This window comes from Indicator indicator, chromosome 11, assembly GCF_027791375.1.
Source record: "Indicator indicator isolate 239-I01 chromosome 11, UM_Iind_1.1, whole genome shotgun sequence".
Lineage (NCBI taxonomy): Eukaryota > Metazoa > Chordata > Aves > Piciformes > Indicatoridae > Indicator > Indicator indicator.
The window spans coordinates 28,487,596-28,507,673 of record NC_072020.1 but is presented as its reverse complement, the minus strand read 5'-3'; the positions used below and the strand labels follow the sequence as shown (position 1 = coordinate 28,507,673).

At 41.5% G+C, this 20,078-nt stretch overlaps 1 protein-coding gene across 1 annotated transcript in view; it reads right to left on the bottom strand.

The window, feature by feature from the left end:
- CREB5 (cAMP responsive element binding protein 5) overlaps window positions 1–20,078 on the bottom strand; it is a 235,001-nt gene that overhangs the window by 172,938 nt on the left and 41,985 nt on the right. Inside the window, exon 5 of the mRNA XM_054384928.1 lies at window positions 9,217–9,389. Coding sequence (XP_054240903.1) covers window positions 9,217–9,389 — 173 coding nt within the window. The remainder of the gene's footprint in view (window positions 1–9,216; window positions 9,390–20,078) is intronic.

The following is a 20,078-nucleotide window of genomic DNA, read 5'->3' as shown; positions in this document are numbered from 1 at the left end:
TAGAAAATGCTAAGTTGCTTGAAGGGAATTTACAAAGGCTAAAAAAACTACTATTTTCATTAAAGAAATCATGGGACTAGAAGAATTTCTGTCTAGGATAATTTGATGCTAACCATACCCTTTTTTTCTTTAATCTTACTGGGGGAAAAAAAAAATCACGAGATGGGAGGTGGGGAATAGATAGAAAAGCATAAAGGCATATGCAAGAAAAGGTACAAACCAACAAACAGGCACAACTCTTTTTCCTATATCAATGTTTGACAGGTAAACCCTGTATTTCAATTTGTAGGGTGAAAAAGGAGTAAGAATGTTACTATGAGGCCTTACATTCACAGCACTGGTCAGCCTGGATACTATGGTTAAAGAATGAGATGAAAGTAACATAATATACATCCGAATTCCCTAGGAAATATATACAATTCTCTAAATTCTGTCAAATAAGCTAGGGATTTAGATTTCACTCATTTGGAGAATTGTCCACTAAAATAATTTTATTACTTGCCAGGTTTTTATGGACCCTATCTGAACAGCTGTGATTCACTTCACTTGCATCAGAGGAAACTGGTAATTGCTCAGAGATTGCCCCCTTCATTTCATAAACCAATTAGGACCTGGATCCTACAACTGAAGTAACCTAACCCCTTCTTTCACTGGCAAAATTCCACTTCATTTATGTGAGCTCAGAATAAAGGTCTCTGTTGGCAGAACACAGATGCTCATAACAGTAAATGTTTCTAAAACACACTCTATAGTTCATTCTTTCTACCAAGGAATGCTCTTCCTGCACTCATCAACATGAACACTTCGCAATCTACCTCTCCGGACACCAGATTCATTTTCACCTCAGCATTTTACTAAGCATTGCTAAGAGAATTTATAAAATAATTATTTACTATGCAGAATTTTGCTAGAAGGTCTCCAGAGTTTCAGGTTTATTTAGATTAGGGTTTTTTTTTCTTCTAAATCAAGGATCATTTCATTCATTTAAAAGAAGTTGATTTAACGATGCTGCCATCTTAGATTGAACTAAGGGCTTGATTCAAATTGTGTTTTGTTCTGGATCCCTATTTCAAGTCTGTATTTGGCCTGGCCATAAGTCTAAATAAAACCATTTATATGTCTTACACCACTGATTTCTAAATCTCAACTCGTCCATTAATAGGGAGGCCTGCTTTTACAGGTGGTAAAAGAGGATCAATACACTTCACATATTGTCTACAACTTCTGTATTTTTTCCTCCAGACATTTTTGTCTGAACTGTTGTCATGGCTTTTCAGCCAGGTACAAGCTTAAAAAAATCCAACATTAACACTTTACTAACACAGTATGTTTTTTATATCCCTTTGAAAGCATTTAAAAATACAAGACAGACAAAGTAAAATCGAGGTGGTTTCTGTTCAGCACATCCACGCTAATTCCCTTTTGAAACTGATGTAAACATGACTTCTCACTGGGCAACTATATTTTTATCACAGTTCTTTGCACAAAATTCTTCACCTTTTACTCATTTGTTACAGCCACAGGGCCGACCCTAGCAAACATTTAAGCCCTTCTCTATCTAATATGGGTGTGAGGCAGTATCACAAAGCTTGCTGTCTCTCTGCAACCTGTACATTTCTCTCTTAGAGAAAAAGAAAATAAATAATTTTTTCAAAGCCTTACACCAAACAAAGTCTATATTGTTTGAGTCAGTGTTTTACTGCAGCTTAGTTACCTGTCAAACAGGCTGACACTTGGATAAAACACATACTGGAATCATGTATCAGGGCATGTTAAGTGCAAACCTGTGATGAAGAGCAGAGCTACGCCGTTTGGCTGTGCTGAGCTCTAATGATCATTTCACATCTAGGAAAGCTTGATCTGTTTCATCAAACCCACTGAAACTCTGATATCCTCTCTCATCCAAAAATGATTTTACAGCTGTTTTAGCTCAAAGAGTCATATAAATCAAAAGCACCCACTATAAATTTTGATGACACCTTTAAAGAAGATTTATATAGTGCATATTTTATATATACATGGGAGGTACATAAGAGACACCAGCCTCTAAAATAAAGCAATCAGTGGTGTGCTCTCCAAGTTCTGTATATCATATTTAAGTCCTATTTATGACTTACTCTGATATGAAAGCCAACCTATGCTTATGAAAGCTTAATAGTTCTGTTCAGGTACCGTTATGGGTGCAGCATGCTGTTCTGATCTCACTTTCCTATAGTTCTTGGACAGAACAAGCTTTCCAGAATGGAAATGTCATGCCCATTTCCTAGAAACCATTTAAATAAGAATTGGCTCAAGTGTGGTTTCACTGCCTATCTAAAACCACCATCAGGAGAGAGAGAGAGAAAGAGAGAGAGCTGCTTCTCCCAATTCTAATATCAGTCAGTGGCCAGCAATATCCCAAATACTTACTTTTGGGTGTTCCTGCCGTGAACAAGCAACATTTCTAATAAGCTTGGGGCTTTTGTCAAGCAGAAAATACTAGGCATAAATTAATGTGTTCGTTAATAAATTTAACCAACACGTATAACAAGCACTTATCCTTCACAACAACAATTGGCTTCAAGTCAGATAAGAAACACACTAAACTCCCTCCATTCTTGGTTGACAGGCTATTTATTACCTGGCTAATGATCCTTCTTTCAGTCCGCTGAAAGTCATCTTGATATATGTCAGGACTTTCCAACCCCTCTCTAGACCTTAGAGCAAGAAAGGGTTTTTGGGAAGGCATGGGAGTGTGTGGTTGGGGAAAAAGGAGAGATGTTGTGAACAATCAGCCCTTTGTGCTGTGTCTGACACACAGGCGGGTGCTGTTTGCTCTTTTTCTTCCTGACTCAGCAGTGTCAGGAGAGATTGAGTCAGCAGCTCCTGAACGTGCTGCTGCAGACAACAGGGTAGGCTGGGAAGCAGAGAGAGCTTCCAAACAGCACAGAGTGACATGGCTTGGTCTGCAGATCAGTGCGAGGGCCTAGGCAGCAGCTATCTAAAACGGATGAAACAGCTTGAGAGGATCCATCAAGCAGATTCCATTTTCTCCTTAGCTGTAAGCTATGAGACAAGTTGTTTCTGTGAATGGTTTACTTGTAGTAATTTCTTAAGTAATTCACTTGAGCTTCCCAGAGAGTTGTGGCTGCTGTGCACATGTGGCTTGATTTGATTCCATTTTAAGGTTGGTCAAAGTCAGTGTATAAGAAGGGACTACAGAAAACATCTCCGCATAAACAGAATAAAAAGAAGCAGGAGTATTAAACAGAGATTAAAGCCTAACTCTGGGTATAAAGACAGAAAAAAGAAAAAAAAACCCACCAAACACTCAGACAGAATGACACTGTCAGATGCTCTCTCTTTCCACCTTTCCTTTTTCTTCCTCTTCCAATGATGTAACTGTTCTTACATTCTGCACAACCAGGGGTATGGAACGGACTTGATCAAATACCTGAGAGGTCATTTGATACTTCATCTCTCACTGCGTATTTCTTCTCATCTCACAGCAAACTGTGGTGATTCAGTTCAAATACACAAGTTGGAACACAGGCTTATATCTCAGGTTTCCCAGAAAGGGAACTATCTTTGAATTTTTAAGAAGCACATCATTCCATGGACTCTTTGACACCACACAATCCTCCAACTCACTAGGAGCTCAAAGAGAGACTTCCTCTGGCATGTACAAAGACTCTTCTGAGTTACCAGCCTACTCCAAGTGCCTTTCAGAACTAGATGCACTATAGAAGGGCTTCTGCCATTGAACATCTCTTACGGGAATTTGTTTCTGTTTCCTCAAGCTATAAAGGATGGAGGCAGGATACCCTCAGAACTCACCCAGCAACTGCAGCCTCAGACAGCTTGGTGCTATGGTAAAACTCTTGTGCTTGCCACTGAGGAGTCCTGTCCTACCATCTCAGGTCCCTCAAATTAAGACTACAGCTGAGAAGCTTTTTCCATTTTTCAAATCCCCAAGCCAGTCACAATGAGTTCAGCTCTTCGTTGTGTCACTGATCCTCTGCTAGGCCCATTACATGCAGTTTTCATGATCACTCCTTTTCCTATGCCCTTCTGTTTGGAAAGATGATAAACTGGAAACAGAAAGCAATTTATGGCATTATGAGAGGGAAGAAAGAGGACCAGGAAGGAAACACGTAGGTGTTAAAATGAGTGCTGGAAGGCTGCCCTCCCCCAGGACCACGATTCTTCAGTACATACAGGCACCAGAAGCGTTCTCCAAAGCCCTTTGTTGCTTTTTCCCAACTGCTTGCATTTAGAATAGAATAGAATCATAGAATAGAATCAAGAAGGCTGGAAGAGACCTCAAAGATCATCGAGTCCAACCTGTCACCCTAAACCTCATGATTATCTAAACCATGGCACCAAGTGCCACGTCCAATCCCCTCTTGAACACCTCCAGGGATGGTGACTCCACCACCTCCCTGGGCAGCACATTCCAATGGCCAACCACTCTCTCTGTGAAGAACTTTCTCCTCACCTCCAGCCTAAACCTCCCCTGGCGCAGCTTGAGACTGTGTCCTCTTGTTCTGCTGCTGGTTGCCTGGGAGAAGAGACCAAACCCCTCCTGGCTACAACCTCCCTTCAGGTAGTTGTAGACAGCAATGAGGTCTCTCCTGAGCCTCCTCTTCTCCAGGCTAAACACCCCCAGCTCCCTCAGCCTCTCCTCATAGGGCTTGTGCTCAAGGCCTCTCCCCAGCCTCGTTGCCCTTCTCTGGACATGCTCCAGCAATTCAACATCTTTCCTAAACTGAGGGGCCCAGAAATGGACACAGTACTCAAGGTGTGGCCTAACCAGTGCTGTGTACAGGGGTACAATGACCTCCCTGCTCCTGCTGGCCACACTATGCCTGATGCAGGCCAGGATGCCATTGGCTCTCTTGGCCACCTGGGCACACTGCTGGCTCATGTTCAGCTGCTGTCAACCAGCACCTCCAGGTCCCTTTCTGCCTGGCTGCTCTCCAGCCACTCTGACCCCAGCCTGTAGCTCTGCATGGGGTTGTTGTGGCCAAAGTGGAGCACCTGGCACTTGGATTTGTTGAATGCCATCATGTTGGACTCTGCCCATCTGTCCAGCCTGGTAAGGTCCCTCTGCAGAGCCCTTCTACCTTCTAACAGATCAACATCTGCTCCCAGCTTGGTGTCATCTGCAAATTTACTGATGATGGACTCAATCCCCAAATTTCACCAAATGTGGATGCAATTCTTCCCTTCTGATGCTGTGCCAGAGGACCGTCTTAGCCTGATTAAAATGCCCTACACCACTTTGAAAACAGGCAAATCTACATCACATGGGTAGTGTTCTATGGCCACTTTGGAGCCTCAGTTCACTGAAACTGGACTCACATCACTTTCTCCATCTAGTACAATGTTAACATGTTAACCAAATCAACAGCTTGCTGGACCTGACAAACTTCAGTCCTCTTGGGTTGTCCTTCAGCTGCAGAGCTGTACCAGTGCATTTCAAGCTCAAGTGATTACTAGTTACATCTGCTACTATCTTGAAAACCAGTAGCAGGTTCCCTTCTCCTGGAACACTGAGCTGTTAGGCAGTGGCCACCTACAATATCTGCTGGTCTGAAAAATACATCCAGCAAAAGTCATACCCAGATAAAGCAGCCAGAGTACTGTGTTGTCACTAATTTGTCTGACCATAATTTTCACATGCATTGCTGAATCCTGTCACTGAAAAAAATCAAGTTTGTTTTTTTTTAAAAAGGAGACAAACACTGTTATTGTACAGCCTAGTTCAGAGTTCCATATCTTGAGCTGATTCAGCTTATCTGCCTTTCTATACCTCTGACAAATGTATGTCTTATATCATTTTTTTTCCTCCCCTTCCTCCATATGCTTTACTGCTTTTCCTCCATGTATCTTATCTTGAAATGATGTGCTATTAATCAGGCAAAGACACCCTTCACTGCTAAGTGTTCCTCAACTGATTTTTCATCAGCACAAGTAGTTACTAGTTACAGCATTCCTCCCACATGCTAAAGGCTTGGCAGGGAAGGAGGGAGGGATGGCAAAGAGGTTAGAGACTGCCTTGCCACATAAATACTATCTGGGTCCTTTATACCAACCTGCTAGCTTGCTGTAATGATAATATTGCTGTTTTTCTCAACCAAGATACATGGTGAGAGGAAAGGAGGACTGCACTCTGTCTTATTTTTTAAGTTATTAACATTCATGCTCTTCCCTTTTCCTGATTAATCTGGCTGGATGCCTGCTCACAGTAATAGCTGAAGCTTAGTACCTGAAACAATGTTTGTACATACACTGTGCCAGTAAGCCTTGCCCCACAATGCCCACTCTGTCCTGTTTTCCCATGCCCTGTGTCAATATCTCACTTTTCTATGCAAGCCCCCAGAGCAAGAGTAGGGGACAGGAAAAAAGAGAGGTACAGACGAAGGGAAAGAATTGGAGGGAGAGGGAGGAAAAAGCGAATGAGAGAAGAAAGTAGGGGAAAATTACATCCCTGGGGAATGCCAGATGCTGTGAACTCACCCACTCCTCATCATGAAATGAGCTGTGTGCGGGCACAGGTGGGTCCCATTCTCTGTTAGTAGAGCACAGCCTACAAGGCAGGGTCTAAATGAAGACTTTCATTGCTGTTGCCTGTTTTCATTGGAGTAAGGCCATCACAAACATTTGCAGGTGGCTTGGCCATAGTCTGACACTAAAATATTTGTGGTTGTGATAAAAATCAGAATATTGCTACAAGATGGTTCTATATAACCTTTAGGGCTTGATCCTGTTCTTACAGAACTCAATGAGAGTTTCACCCAGTTGCTTTCTGCTGGCTTTATTGCTCATTAAAAGGAATATTTCCTGGCACAATTCTCCAAATAAGGATTCATCTACCCCTTGGGGCAGCTTCAGATGTCGTTGTTTTGGGTTTTTTTTGTTTTGTTTTGTTTTTTTAAACGGGGAATACAACCCAAACCCACCAATTTGAGCACCTCAGAATTTGTGCTTGTTAAAAAGCTGAACCATCTCAGCTCTGTAAGGTCAAAGTTTGCAGAACTCAAACATTTTCTGTGATTTTTCTTCAGTTGCCTAATATCAAAACCACTATCCAGTCTGTACTCCTCATAAATGAGCTTTGGCTTAATTCTTAGCACGTTTAGAATAATAAGATGAAGCTAAATGGAAACAATAAAATACATTCTTTCAATAAATAAAACAGGCACCACGGGGAAAAGACAGAAGAAAAAGACGACTAACAACAAGGATGCTCAACACTTTGGCAAGTAGATGAAGTCGAAAATGCAGCAATTATCTCCTAGGACACACCATGAACTAAAAACAAAACCTCCTAGGAAGAGGGAATAATGGGGAACTGAGTATGTTGGAGGTCACACCATAAGTCTCATTCACACACCAATTCACACAGAGACTAAAATGCTGACAATTGCCTCCCAGTAGAGCAGCTTTAGACTGAGACTCAGGAAACATTTGTGTGATCCAGTGACAGGGGAGAATTAAGATATGTCATGACAAAGTTTCCCAAAGGAGAAACTCACCACAAAGTAGGAAATACCCCTTTTTGTCCTCAGCCCCTCCAGCTTTGGAGATTGTAATCAATGTGGTCTTGAACCAAAGCAAACCTAAAACCTGACTTTTTTGTCTTGCAAAACCACAGGCAGTTTTATTCTCACTATATAAAAACAATTGTTTGGAAGCCAAGTACAGTCCCATATAAAACACCTCACCACTGAGTATTAAATGCTGTTTGGTTTCATTTTGTTTCTAATTAGGATCATAACTACCACTAGACCTGTTAAGTCACAATTTGAACAGGAGCTTAATCATTCTTAACCTAAATACTGGCATTAGCTGCTTTTCTTTCTAAAACCGAAAACCAAACTGTTCATTCTCTCCTAGCTCCCTGTCTTTCAACAGAATGAGACATATAGAAGACAACAACCTTCCTGGATTCACAGGTCAATGGTATTGCACATGAAATCTCCAACACTGTGTTTTGACAATACATAACATATACAAAGGCACATCTATCAAATACGCTTACTTGACCCTACCATCAGATTGCTATATTAAGAATCAAATCTTGAACAGCAACAAGAAGGAAAGTAGAGAAGCTTTGCTAAAAGCACTGAACTGCAGCAGCAGATGGAACATGTCCTGTGTGTGGCTGGATAACCTTCCTGGGGCCATCAAATCCACAGGCCATCCCTGCCACTACAGCGTTAGGAGATGGAGAGCTTCTGGTCTATATCCTTCCCCACACACCAAGAATCTTGAAAGAAAACCCAAGAATAACTGGATCTTGAGTTTTCAGTGCCAGGACCTAACTTTTTGGTTTTACTCTGAAGAGACTACAAGTTGCTCATCAATTCTGTAGACAATGACTGGAGACAAAGACTGCTTTTGCATTTATCATAAAATGGATGTGACCAAATTACAAATGACATAACAAATCTACACTGCTGCTTCATTCTTAGCCCACTGACAGCTCCTCTTATCCATATATTTTCATGTATAAAATCTCCCAAACCTTTAGAGTTCTGTGATGAAAAACTGTACCCTCAAACCATCTAGGCAGTCTCCAGAAAAATAGAAATAAGTTATTCTGACTTATGAGGGCCTCATGTGTGCTGCAAGTTAACAGGGTGTACAAAACACGGATGTTTTTTTCACACAGCTCTCCAAACACAAGCACACAATTGGCATTCAAGCCAATACAATAAGCATCCACACTGTCAATTTATGGGAATAAATATGGATCCATCATCACAAATTCAACAACTGTTCACAGAGGTCTCAGTGCCAAAATCCATTTATCTCAATGGTCTTTTTATTTTGTCTTCTACATTTCCTACACAGGAAATAGCCCAATCCCACTGAGCACCCAGAATTCTTGTTGAAGGAAGTGAAAGGATCAGCTTCAGGGCAGCTATGGAAAAAACTTTGAATGGAAGTAGACAAAAATAAAAAACTGGATAGAAAAAGCAAGATTTCCCTGCCAGTAGAGCACTCTGCTCCTTTTGAACTGAAGTTTTGGGTCTGGAGTAAGTGTAGTAACCTGGCCATTGCCCCACACATTACAGGGGTCTTTGCCACGTGCTGGCACTCAAGAACCACAAGGACAACATCAGGTCCTGCATGCATCTGAACCCTAAGAACCACAGGACATCTGATCCTACATGCAGCTGCTGGAGCCAGAGAACTGGAGAAATGAGAAAATGGCAATGGACTCACCCAATCTGTCGATTTGTGGAAGGTGCTTGTGTAATGACTGAACTGGACTGTGGAGATGGCATGGCTTGTTGAATCACAACACTGGTGTCGTGGTTTGGCATCCTGGTATTTGTCAGCTGGTGAGACCCAGGACCTGCCATTGCTCCTCCAACTGTGTTATGCATGGAGATATTCTGTGAAAAGAAAGGAAATGGGAGATGGTGAAGGAAAATGAAAAATAAATAATGGCTTATCTTGGGCTTCTGTTCTACAGGAATACAATTAGCAATCTGAAAGTATCAACAATATGAAGAGTTACTGGCTTCTTGCAAATCCCAATAAAGGAAATTAACTATTTACTTTTACAGGTAATATAATGGGAAAACACCCACAAGCTGGCTAATCACTCTTCCATGATTCTGACTTGTGATTTACAATGGAGATAGTTAGCACATATTCACCTAACTGAACACAATATATATTTTATTTTAAAACTGCCTTTGTGGTGAGTGCAGGGCACCTTGATTTACTACATGGGTTGTTTACTGTGTACTAGGTCTGCTTAGACTGACAAGCAAATCAAGTTTTATAGTCCCAAAGTAACAAACAGTACATGGTACATCACAAAAGAGTAATTTCTATTAGCCTCCATATATTTTGCAGAGCAGTAATATCCCAGAGGTCCAGAATAGCAGCACTGTATTTGCACATCTATAACCTTTGCTTCAGGTAACTTGCAGCCCTTAAAAAGTTGTTTGTGGTTGGTTGGTTGGTTGTTTTTTTTTTTTTTTTAAAAGTTCACAAATGCCTCAAATCCACAGAGCAAACAAGCCATGAGAGACCAGGATGCTACTAAGGAAGGAACCATGGAATAAAACTTCTCTCCTGTTATGCCTGCACACACACTACACACTGCTGCTAAACTGCAGGGTTTGACTTGGCCCATGTTTAAAAACAAACAAAAGCCTCAAGCCAGAGGTAACCCACAACATATACATATGATAAATACAGTAACCTTAAGAGCATTATTTTTCCTATCAGGCATCAACATGTGGATTATTAGTAGCAAGACGAAAAGAAACTTTCCATTGTCACCTCTTGCTGCTCTAAGGAAAAGGGGAGAAAAACCCTTCACAAGCACACTCTGGCACTGAGACTCACAAAGCACCTTCCTGACCACTGCAATACTTAGGATTGAAAACTAAAGTAAAATTTCATTCAAAATTCCAATTTATAGAATTTTCCAGTTTGTCTAGGAAGCATAAAAAACACAAAATAATTATATATCTATCATCATTTTGTGTTTATCTTTATCAAGACTCCTTCCAACCGAAAGGCAACTTGGAGCTCTCATCAAAAGCAGAATACAGGAGAGGCAGACAGCATATGGAATCCCAGGCATAAAAGAAAGATTGCATACTGAATCAAATCAAGAATAAACCCTTTAAATACCATTCCTCCAATACTAATTAAATACCAATACCAATGCCAATAATTACAAAATTCACATTAAAGGCCTTAGCTGGTACCTCAGTGCTTGAACAGATTTTGTTGTAGCATGGCAGGGCAGATTTTAGAGATTTAATATCAGATTCTTGTGGTTCTTATATTCAGCATGTTCCTTTTCTTCTCCTCCTCTTTCCCTTTTCTCTTACAATTCCAGACTTCTCTCAGGTACAAACAGTACAAATTATGATGGGCATGAAAAAAATCTTCTTTGCACAGAGGTTGCCCAGAGAAGTTGTGGATGCCCCATCCCTGAAGTTTTCAAGGCCAGGTTGGATGAGGCTTTGAGCAGCCAGGTCTAGTGGACAGTGTCCTTGCCCATGGCAGGGGTGTTGGAACTAGATAATCTTTAAGATGCCTTCCAACCAAAACCATTCTATGAGTCTGTAAGACATTGTAATTTTTATCTTACATGCATGAACTTGTAACACCCTTTTCAAAGCTTGAACTATTTCCAATAAATTGTATCTTTTCAGAAAGTAGGCTAAATGTGATGCATGGAAAGCACAACCAGAATAAAAACCTGCCAATGTATCCAGATATCCAAATATCTTCTCAGCAATGCAATCAGTACTGTTGGGCAGGAACTATACTGTTATACTACACTGCCAAGAGAAAGCCTAAGATTTCCCAATAAAATGTCAAACTCGGCACGACTCTCACATTCATAAGGATTTGGCAATCTCAGAATAATTTACAATCAGTGACATGCTTGCAAATTTACAGAGAAGTTCAAGCAAGTTCATACTTAAATAACCATGCCTATGCATTGGAAGACAACAGGAAGGTGATGCATAATAGATCTGATACCAAGCCTATCTGGTTGAGTCACATGCAGAGTGACTGCATCACCAGAGCAGCAAGTCTAGGTTCATCACCTGTGACACAGATGATCTTTAGAACTCCCAAAATGGCCTTGCTGTATTGAGCTTTGCACATGATTCTGAATGGATCTGGAGAGGATATTAATAAGCTCCCTGCAGACTTGACTTTGGGCCATTGCAGAAACAGGACAAATTCAGCAATGTTGGTCAAAACTGAGATCTCCAATTTACAGAATTGTTATTTGGCTAGGCTGCTTCCAGATACACTTTTAAGGAGTTCTGAATGCTCTTCCACCAGGTTTCCATGGACAACATCTCATTTAGATTCCCCCTTTCATTCTCCAACTCTTAAACCAATGGTTAAGATTAACTTATGCTGATCAGGGAGCTCCCAGCACTTCAGCTCAGAGAGGTCAACAGGAATGACAACATGGACAGAGGTCTCCTTCTGCCTTTAAAAATCCCCAAAACTGTCCATACTCTAAGAAAGTATGACACACACTCAGAGTTTCATCAAACATCTTCACAATTGTCCTTCAGCATTAGAAGAGGGATTATAAGATCATTATTATTATCCACTTTATCAATCTGAATCTTAATGTTCACACAGAGAACAGGCCACTTGTGTCCCAGGAACTGTAGAGACACAGAAGTCATCCCATGCTCATAAGATTCATTTAATAGATCTTAGTCAAGATCCAATAAATTAAGAGAAATTTGTTTACTCTAGGACTAAATTTCATCCTCACCAAAGTTTCCAGTCACTCCACTGAAGCGAAACTAGGATTATAACACTGATGAGCTTTTACAGGTTATATATGTGCTCCTCGCCCATTCATAGCATCACAGGATGTTAGGGGTTGGAAGGGACCTCTGGAGATCACCAAGTCCAACCCCCCTTGCCAAACAGGACCAATGAATCTAGTGCACAGGTTGCACAGGAATGTATCCAGATGGGGCTTGAAAGTCTCCAGAGAGGGAGACTACGCAACCTCTCTGGGCAGCCTGTTCCAGTGCTCTGTGACCCTCACAGTGAAGAAGTTCCTCCTCATGTTGAGGTGGAACCTCCCGTGCTGGAGTTTTCATCCATTGTCCCTTGTCCTATCACAGGGCACAAGTGAGAAGAGGTTGCCCCTTCCTTCTTGATGCCCAGCCCTCATATATTTATATATATTTCTTAAATCCCCTTTCAGTCTTCTCTTCTCCAGATTAAACAGCCCCAGGTCTCAGCCTCTCCTCATAGGGCAGTGCTCCAGTCCCTTCATCATCCTCATAGCCCTCCATTGGACGCTCTCAAGTAGATCCCTGTCCCTCTTGAACTGGGAAGCCCAGAACTGGATGCAATATTCCAGGTGAAGTCTCCAGCAGTATTTAACATTCAAATAAATAAAACAAAACCCAACAAAGCCATATCCACAAGCTGCTTTAAATCAGCATGCTCGTTCTCAACCTTTCCAGCTGCAGTAGGAAAGGGAATAGATCACCATCAGAGTTCTCCTTAGTTACCCTGTATTCCCTGTTTTAGCTTCAGAATTTGAAGAAAACATTTGATCGTTCTTCTCCCACATGCAATCATTTAACTTTGGACAGGCAACACACTTTTTTTTTTTTCTAAAGGCTAAAAACTTCTTGAAGTCATGCTTCCATGTTCTGGTGGAGAGGATTACACATCACAAGAACACACACCCTGCTGGCAAGCGCAGCAGAGAAAACAGCTCCACAGTCACAGGACTCCAAGCAGTCACCATTTCCACTAAACCCTGCTTCTTCCAGAGAAACACCCAACCATGCCACATGGCACCACCTGTATCACATATCTCCATCTGAAGGCAAAGGATGCAGAAGATGGATGTACCCTTTATAATCCATTACAATACTCTGAGTTTCAAACAGAGTTTGTTTGTGGTTTTAAACTGTTAAGAACTAGTTTCTGAACCAAAGTGAGCTTTTATTTTCCTGCTATTTTTTTTTAAATTGTGAGGTTTAATGAAAAATTGCAAATACCGGTTTTATGCAAATTGAAGACTCATCCCGGATTGTTCTGAGTGAGCTCTAAGATCAGTAGAGCTGTCACCTATTATCAGTTTTACATAAAAAAAGAAAAAGAGGTCAAAAGGTATGCCATGGTTGCCATGAAAAAAAAATTGAGAGAAGATACAATTCATCTAAGACAAAATAATATTTTGCATTTTAATCTGTTTTCTGCAGCAAGCAGTATTTTAACTATATTTTCCCAAGCAGTAACTTTATATATTTCTCAAATAATTCAAGAGAGAAGGCATCAACTCAGAAGAGGAGAGAGCAAAGAAGAGGAGAGAGCAAAGAAGAGGAGAGAGCAAAGAAGAGGAGAGAGCAAAGAAGAGGAGAGAGCAAAGAAGAGGAGAGAGCAAAGAAGAGGAGAGAGCAAAGAAGAGGAGAGAGCAAAGAAGAGGAGAGAGCAAAGAAGAGGAGAGAGCAAAGAAGAGGAGAGAGCAAAGAAGAGGAGAGAGCAAAGAAGAGGAGAGAGCAAAGAAGAGGAGAGAGCAAAGAAGAGGAGAGAGCAAAGAAGAGGAGAGAGCAAAGAAGAGGAGAGAGCAAAGAAGAGGAGAGAGCAAAGAAGAGGAGAGAGCAAAGAAGAGGAGAGAGCAAAGAAGAGGAGAGAGCAAAGAAGAGGAGAGAGCAAAGAAGAGGAGAGAGCAAAGAAGAGGAGAGAGCAAAGAAGAGGAGAGAGCAAAGAAGAGGAGAGAGCAAAGAAGAGGAGAGAGCAAAGAAGAGGAGAGAGCAAAGAAGAGGAGAGAGCAAAGAAGAGGAGAGAGCAAAGAAGAGGAGAGAGCAAAGAAGAGGAGAGAGCAAAGAAGAGGAGAGAGCAAAGAAGAGGAGAGAGCAAAGAAGAGGAGAGAGCAAAGAAGAGGAGAGAGCAAAGAAGAGGAGAGAGCAAAGAAGAGGAGAGAGCAAAGAAGAGGAGAGAGCAAAGAAGAGGAGAGAGCAAAGAAGAGGAGAGAGCAAAGAAGAGGAGAGAGCAAAGAAGAGGAGAGAGCAAAGAAGAGGAGAGAGCAAAGAAGAGGAGAGAGCAAAGAAGAGGAGAGAGCAAAGAAGAGGAGAGAGCAAAGAAGAGGAGAGAGCAAAGAAGAGGAGAGAGCAAAGAAGAGGAGAGAGCAAAGAAGAGGAGAGAGCAAAGAAGAGGAGAGAGCAAAGAAGAGGAGAGAGCAAAGAAGAGGAGAGAGCAAAGAAGAGGAGAGAGCAAAGAAGAGGAGAGAGCAAAGAAGAGGAGAGAGCAAAGAAGAGGAGAGAGCAAAGAAGAGGAGAGAGCAAAGAAGAGGAGAGAGCAAAGAAGAGGAGAGAGCAAAGAAGAGGAGAGAGCAAAGAAGAGGAGAGAGCAAAGAAGAGGAGAGAGCAAAGAAGAGGAGAGAGCAAAGAAGAGGAGAGAGCAAAGAAGAGGAGAGAGCAAAGAAGAGGAGAGAGCAAAGAAGAGGAGAGAGCAAAGAAGAGGAGAGAGCAAAGAAGAGGAGAGAGCAAAGAAGAGGAGAGAGCAAAGAAGAGGAGAGAGCAAAGAAGAGGAGAGAGCAAAGAAGAGGAGAGAGCAAAGAAGAGGAGAGAGCAAAGAAGAGGAGAGAGCAAAGAAGAGGAGAGAGCAAAGAAGAGGAGAGAGCAAAGAAGAGGAGAGAGCAAAGAAGAGGAGAGAGCAAAGAAGAGGAGAGAGCAAAGAAGAGGAGAGAGCAAAGAAGAGGAGAGAGCAAAGAAGAGGAGAGAGCAAAGAAGAGGAGAGAGCAAAGAAGAGGAGAGAGCAAAGAAGAGGAGAGAGCAAAGAAGAGGAGAGAGCAAAGAAGAGGAGAGAGCAAAGAAGAGGAGAGAGCAAAGAAGAGGAGAGAGCAAAGAAGAGGAGAGAGCAAAGAAGAGGAGAGAGCAAAGAAGAGGAGAGAGCAAAGAAGAGGAGAGAGCAAAGAAGAGGAGAGAGCAAAGAAGAGGAGAGAGCAAAGAAGAGGAGAGAGCAAAGAAGAGGAGAGAGCAAAGAAGAGGAGAGAGCAAAGAAGAGGAGAGAGCAAAGAAGAGGAGAGAGCAAAGAAGAGGAGAGAGCAAAGAAGAGGAGAGAGCAAAGAAGAGGAGAGAGCAAAGAAGAGGAGAGAGCAAAGAAGAGGAGAGAGCAAGAACTGAAATGTGATACCTTTTGTTTTTTAAAAAAGAACTAAAGCAGAAAAGAGGACACATGAAAGAAGCACAGGAAAATACTGAGTATTAACATCAAGTATAGGGTCAAAGTACTAAGACCTTCTTGCAGAGTGCTGAAGTCCATTTAACTCCCATACTTAGTAAGAAGTATGAAGTCTCCAAACAAGGCTGACACATAAAAATACAGAATCAATGGCAAGGCACCTGTTCCTTAAAACATTTCCTAGAAAATCAAATGTTCACTTAAAAGATACCTCATAAAAACGCCACATTAAAAAAGCCAGCAGGCATGATACACCCCAGAATGAAGAATGACTCTTCCTTGCCCCCAAATCCCATCTAACTTCCACCTCTGACTGGACACAGTTATCTACACAATACTGAGGAGTGCTGTACACTAGGAGCAGTATAAGTAAATCTGACTTCTTGAACCCTAAGCACTACTGCTCAGTCAAATGTTATCAACATTATCTCCTAGAGGTAAAAATATAAAGAAAAATTAAACTCCTTACTCAAAAATGACAGGTAATGATAGGCAGATGGGAGAAGAAGGGAAACATTGCTCTCACAGAAACCATAAAGCTTTGAGTCTCTACTTATCAGTCTCCACCACTGGTTTCCAATTTTTTGGATCACAGACCTCTGTCAACCCTCTGAATTTCTCAGAGAGCACTCTGTGCTCTTATCATAAATTGTGTAATTAAAGCAAGATGCTTCCACAGATCAGCTGCAGATGACTTACCACAGCTTTGCGACCACCAGCAGTTCACAGACCAGAATTGAACCACTGCCCAAATACTGTTTCAGAGCATCGTGACTAGAATTGCCTGACAAAAAAAGACAATGTTTCTAAAGGTATCTAAGGACTTCAGTAGCCCAAGGCCTTTTTTTCCAAATGTCTTCAGTCTTTTGCAACCTTAGTGGACAATTACTGTTAATTAATAGATCAGACCTGTATACCGGGACTGGCAGGAGCTTTGCAAAATTTTATCCTAAATATTTCTGCTGGAACACGCAGAGAAGCTTCCTCTTTGTTTTGTTAGGGTAAATCATTCTTAAATATTGACATGCTGCCTGCTCCTGAACAGATACAAACAACAACACAACCTCACAAATAATGTTTTTATCCTGTTTTTTTTCAATAGCTACTATTTACAATGCTACCAGGAAGACTTTCTGAGATGCACTGAGGGATACATCTGCTAATTTGCAGCAAACTAAGAATTCTGCATGGCACAACATACAGGACAGACATATGAAGTGCTGAGCCAGGTATTAACCATCTCAAGGCTGCATCAGTGTCATGGGTTGAATATTTGCTACTGTTATTAAAATCCATCCTACCTCACGTCGGCTTCAACATGAAAGTGCTGGCTGGAGCAAAGTATTATGGAGCTTGAAGTTCTGATTGTAACATGAGAGGTTTCCTGTTCTGGTTGCTACTTTTGAGTTCTGGGGTTTTGGGCTGTTGGCTCTCTTCTGAGAGGGCAGTGGGACAGAGAGGGAAGGCGAGTATCTCCCTGGCTTGGGTTTTTAGTTCACTTGCTTCTGGTTGCTGCTGCTTTTTGCTGTTTTTTTTCTGGAACTAGGCTAAGGTAATTGTGCATTTGTATTATTATTATATCTTTTATTCAGTAAACTCTTATCTCAACATGGAGTTTTTTTGTGTGTTACTTTCCCTCACTTTTGTGTTGTAGAACTAGCACAAGCAGTCGCCACCACAACTGAATGTCCAGAGGGCCCATGTAAGCACCTCTTAAGGCTGCTCCCTGAAGTGTGAAAGCCCTGCACAAAATCTCTGCAACACAGTTTGTACTGTGGGCCAACCCCCAACGTGCTTCCACTTGGCCTCTGCCCTTTGGATACCTGGTCTGCACCATCACCTCCTCTGGTCTCTTCCTTATACCTTCTTGGGAAAACATAAATGAACTTCCAAAAGCAACTTAAGACTCCCTGCCTGTCCTCCACTTTGGCTGCTGGTTTAAGCAAATGCTTTTGACTCTTCTGATATTATGAACAAAATGCAGGAGAGTTAGCATTTTTGCTCTTTTATCTTAATTTTTGTGACATGATCTAATTACAGACATTCAGTGGTGCCCTCTAATTACCAGAAGAAATGAATACTGAAAGATAACCCTTGTCTTCCACTATTCCCTCCCCTCTTCCCCCACTACCCTCCTCATGCCCTTTCCAGCGTGTCTGTCCAGGCTATGCTTTTGACATATGAGGCTTTCTTTACGTACACAGTATTTAATTTATGGTGCATACCAGATGCACCCACTCTTTACTAGGAGAGAAGAAAAAAAAGTGGTATAAAGGAAATGCAATGAACATATTTTAAAGCAGAAAGAAATTTCGGAAGACTGGTCTCACCAAAGTTTGAAAGGAAATAGCTTCTCTATGGGAAAAGATGACCTCAGATTGCATGCTTGTCTTGAAGTTTCCTACAGATATCTCCCATTTTCCTCAGGGTTGCTTGTTTCATATACAATTACTTGCCCAAGAAAGCCATTTAAGCAACATAGCACAAAGAGCTGCTTCTGTTCAAATAAGCGTCAGTAACACTAAGTGTGCATAGCACAGTTGGGGTCACTCGGGGCGTTTTGCACTGCCAACACCACACTGCATCCTGCTAATTGGGAGGCTGCAAAATAGGGGGAGCACAACTGGCTGCCTGGCTCTACCCAGTTCTTAGTCACACTTTATGCAAAAGCCATAAACTGACTATTTAATTTCTTCCAAGATGCCTATTGTGACATTTATAAACAGGAACCTGGCAATATGTCAATGGTGCAAACTGATTTCCTTTTCTAAATACAATTTTAAAAAGCAAATAAACAAGGTTATGCCTGCTAATGAAACATTATATGCCATGCTGGAGCTAGTTTTTCCTCAAACGTATTCTCAAGAGCAGAAGGAACACCAATAAACACAAAACAACCACCCTTTTATAAAAAGCATGTTTATAAGAAAATACATTCTCCATAAACTCTAAGGGAAAGCTGGCTTATATCTGTAATGTTATCTTGGGGACCCAATTATGGTCCCATTAGATTTCTGTAAACAAGGGAGCTTGCCATGAATTTCCAGTGGGGAAGCACCGGTAATGAACTTGAAAAAGAGAGGGAAAAAAACAAGATTTGCCAGCATACTTACTAGGTGGAATTCCTAGAGGCCTTAGTTGAAATCAAGGCCTTAGTGTGCTAAGATCTGTATAGGGCTACACTTGCCCACAAGCCTAAAGAGTCCAGAGACAAAGCAAGAAAAGAAGAAGGAAGAAAAAGCAAGTGATTTGTGTAGCCAAAGATCAGGACTCAATGGAAAGGATCTTTTTTTCTAGGTCCAGTGTCTTATCCAGTATTTTACACTGTTTCTCTGCATCTAATACTTATCTATGAATCCAGAAAAATCAGGAAACTTTAAATAAATTAAAAAACACTACTGCAAGCTCTACTCTGATTTTTTTTCCCAGTACTATCATTTAATTTCTGTAAATTGGACAGAATGCACATACAAAGTGGGTACTCAAAGAGCCTTCTCAAAGTAGGTGCATGTCAACTTCTGCAGGACAAGCAATTAGACACCCAAAAGCAGCTGCCAGATCTGGAGGCCAGTCAGAGGGTAGTTGAAAACCTGGCTTTCCTTTCTTTATTGTAAGGAGTTTTGTTTTTATCCATTGCGAAAGAGAAAGCTGGGGGGGCAGGGCGGCAGTCCTCCAGGAATTGCTTTAAACAAGCCTTTGATACCACTAACTGAAGGCACTGGGCTTTTCCACATTATGCAAACCATTTATAACCTGTTAATGGGAAATTCGCAGAGACAGCACTTTGGCATTTAAATTTGTTATATTTTATTTAAAGCTGCTTTGAAATTCTCATCATTGCTTTCACTGGCAGAAAGTTGTTGGCACCACGCGTGAGTCACGGCAATGGCTGCCTGACTGCATTCAACAGCCAGAACATTTTTTCAGAGAGAACCGTTGGTAAAGGAGAGCAAGGATGGTGGCAACAAAACAGCCAGTGAAATTCCATTCAGGTAGTTTCAAGCAGAAAACCAGCAGGCTTAACTCTTCTGCTAAGAAGTCAAGTGGAAATGCTGCTACCCTGGTAATAAAATACATCTCCCTAAATATTCTTTCAACCCCAACCCACTGCAGCAGCAATGTTGAGCCAGGCTGCCTTAGTACTACATGGAAACTAAAACAAAATGCTGGGAAAGTTCCAGAAATCAAGGCCAATGGTGGCTTCCAAAAGCACCCAGACAGACCATTTGCTACACACAAGGGATCATAGGTGGGGAGTGGGTTGACAAGTGAATTGGTAAGAAAATAGTTTTAAGCAGTGAAAAATCATACAAAGGACAAAGAAGCATCAAGATGGGATTAAGCTAATTCACCAGATCTCCTGT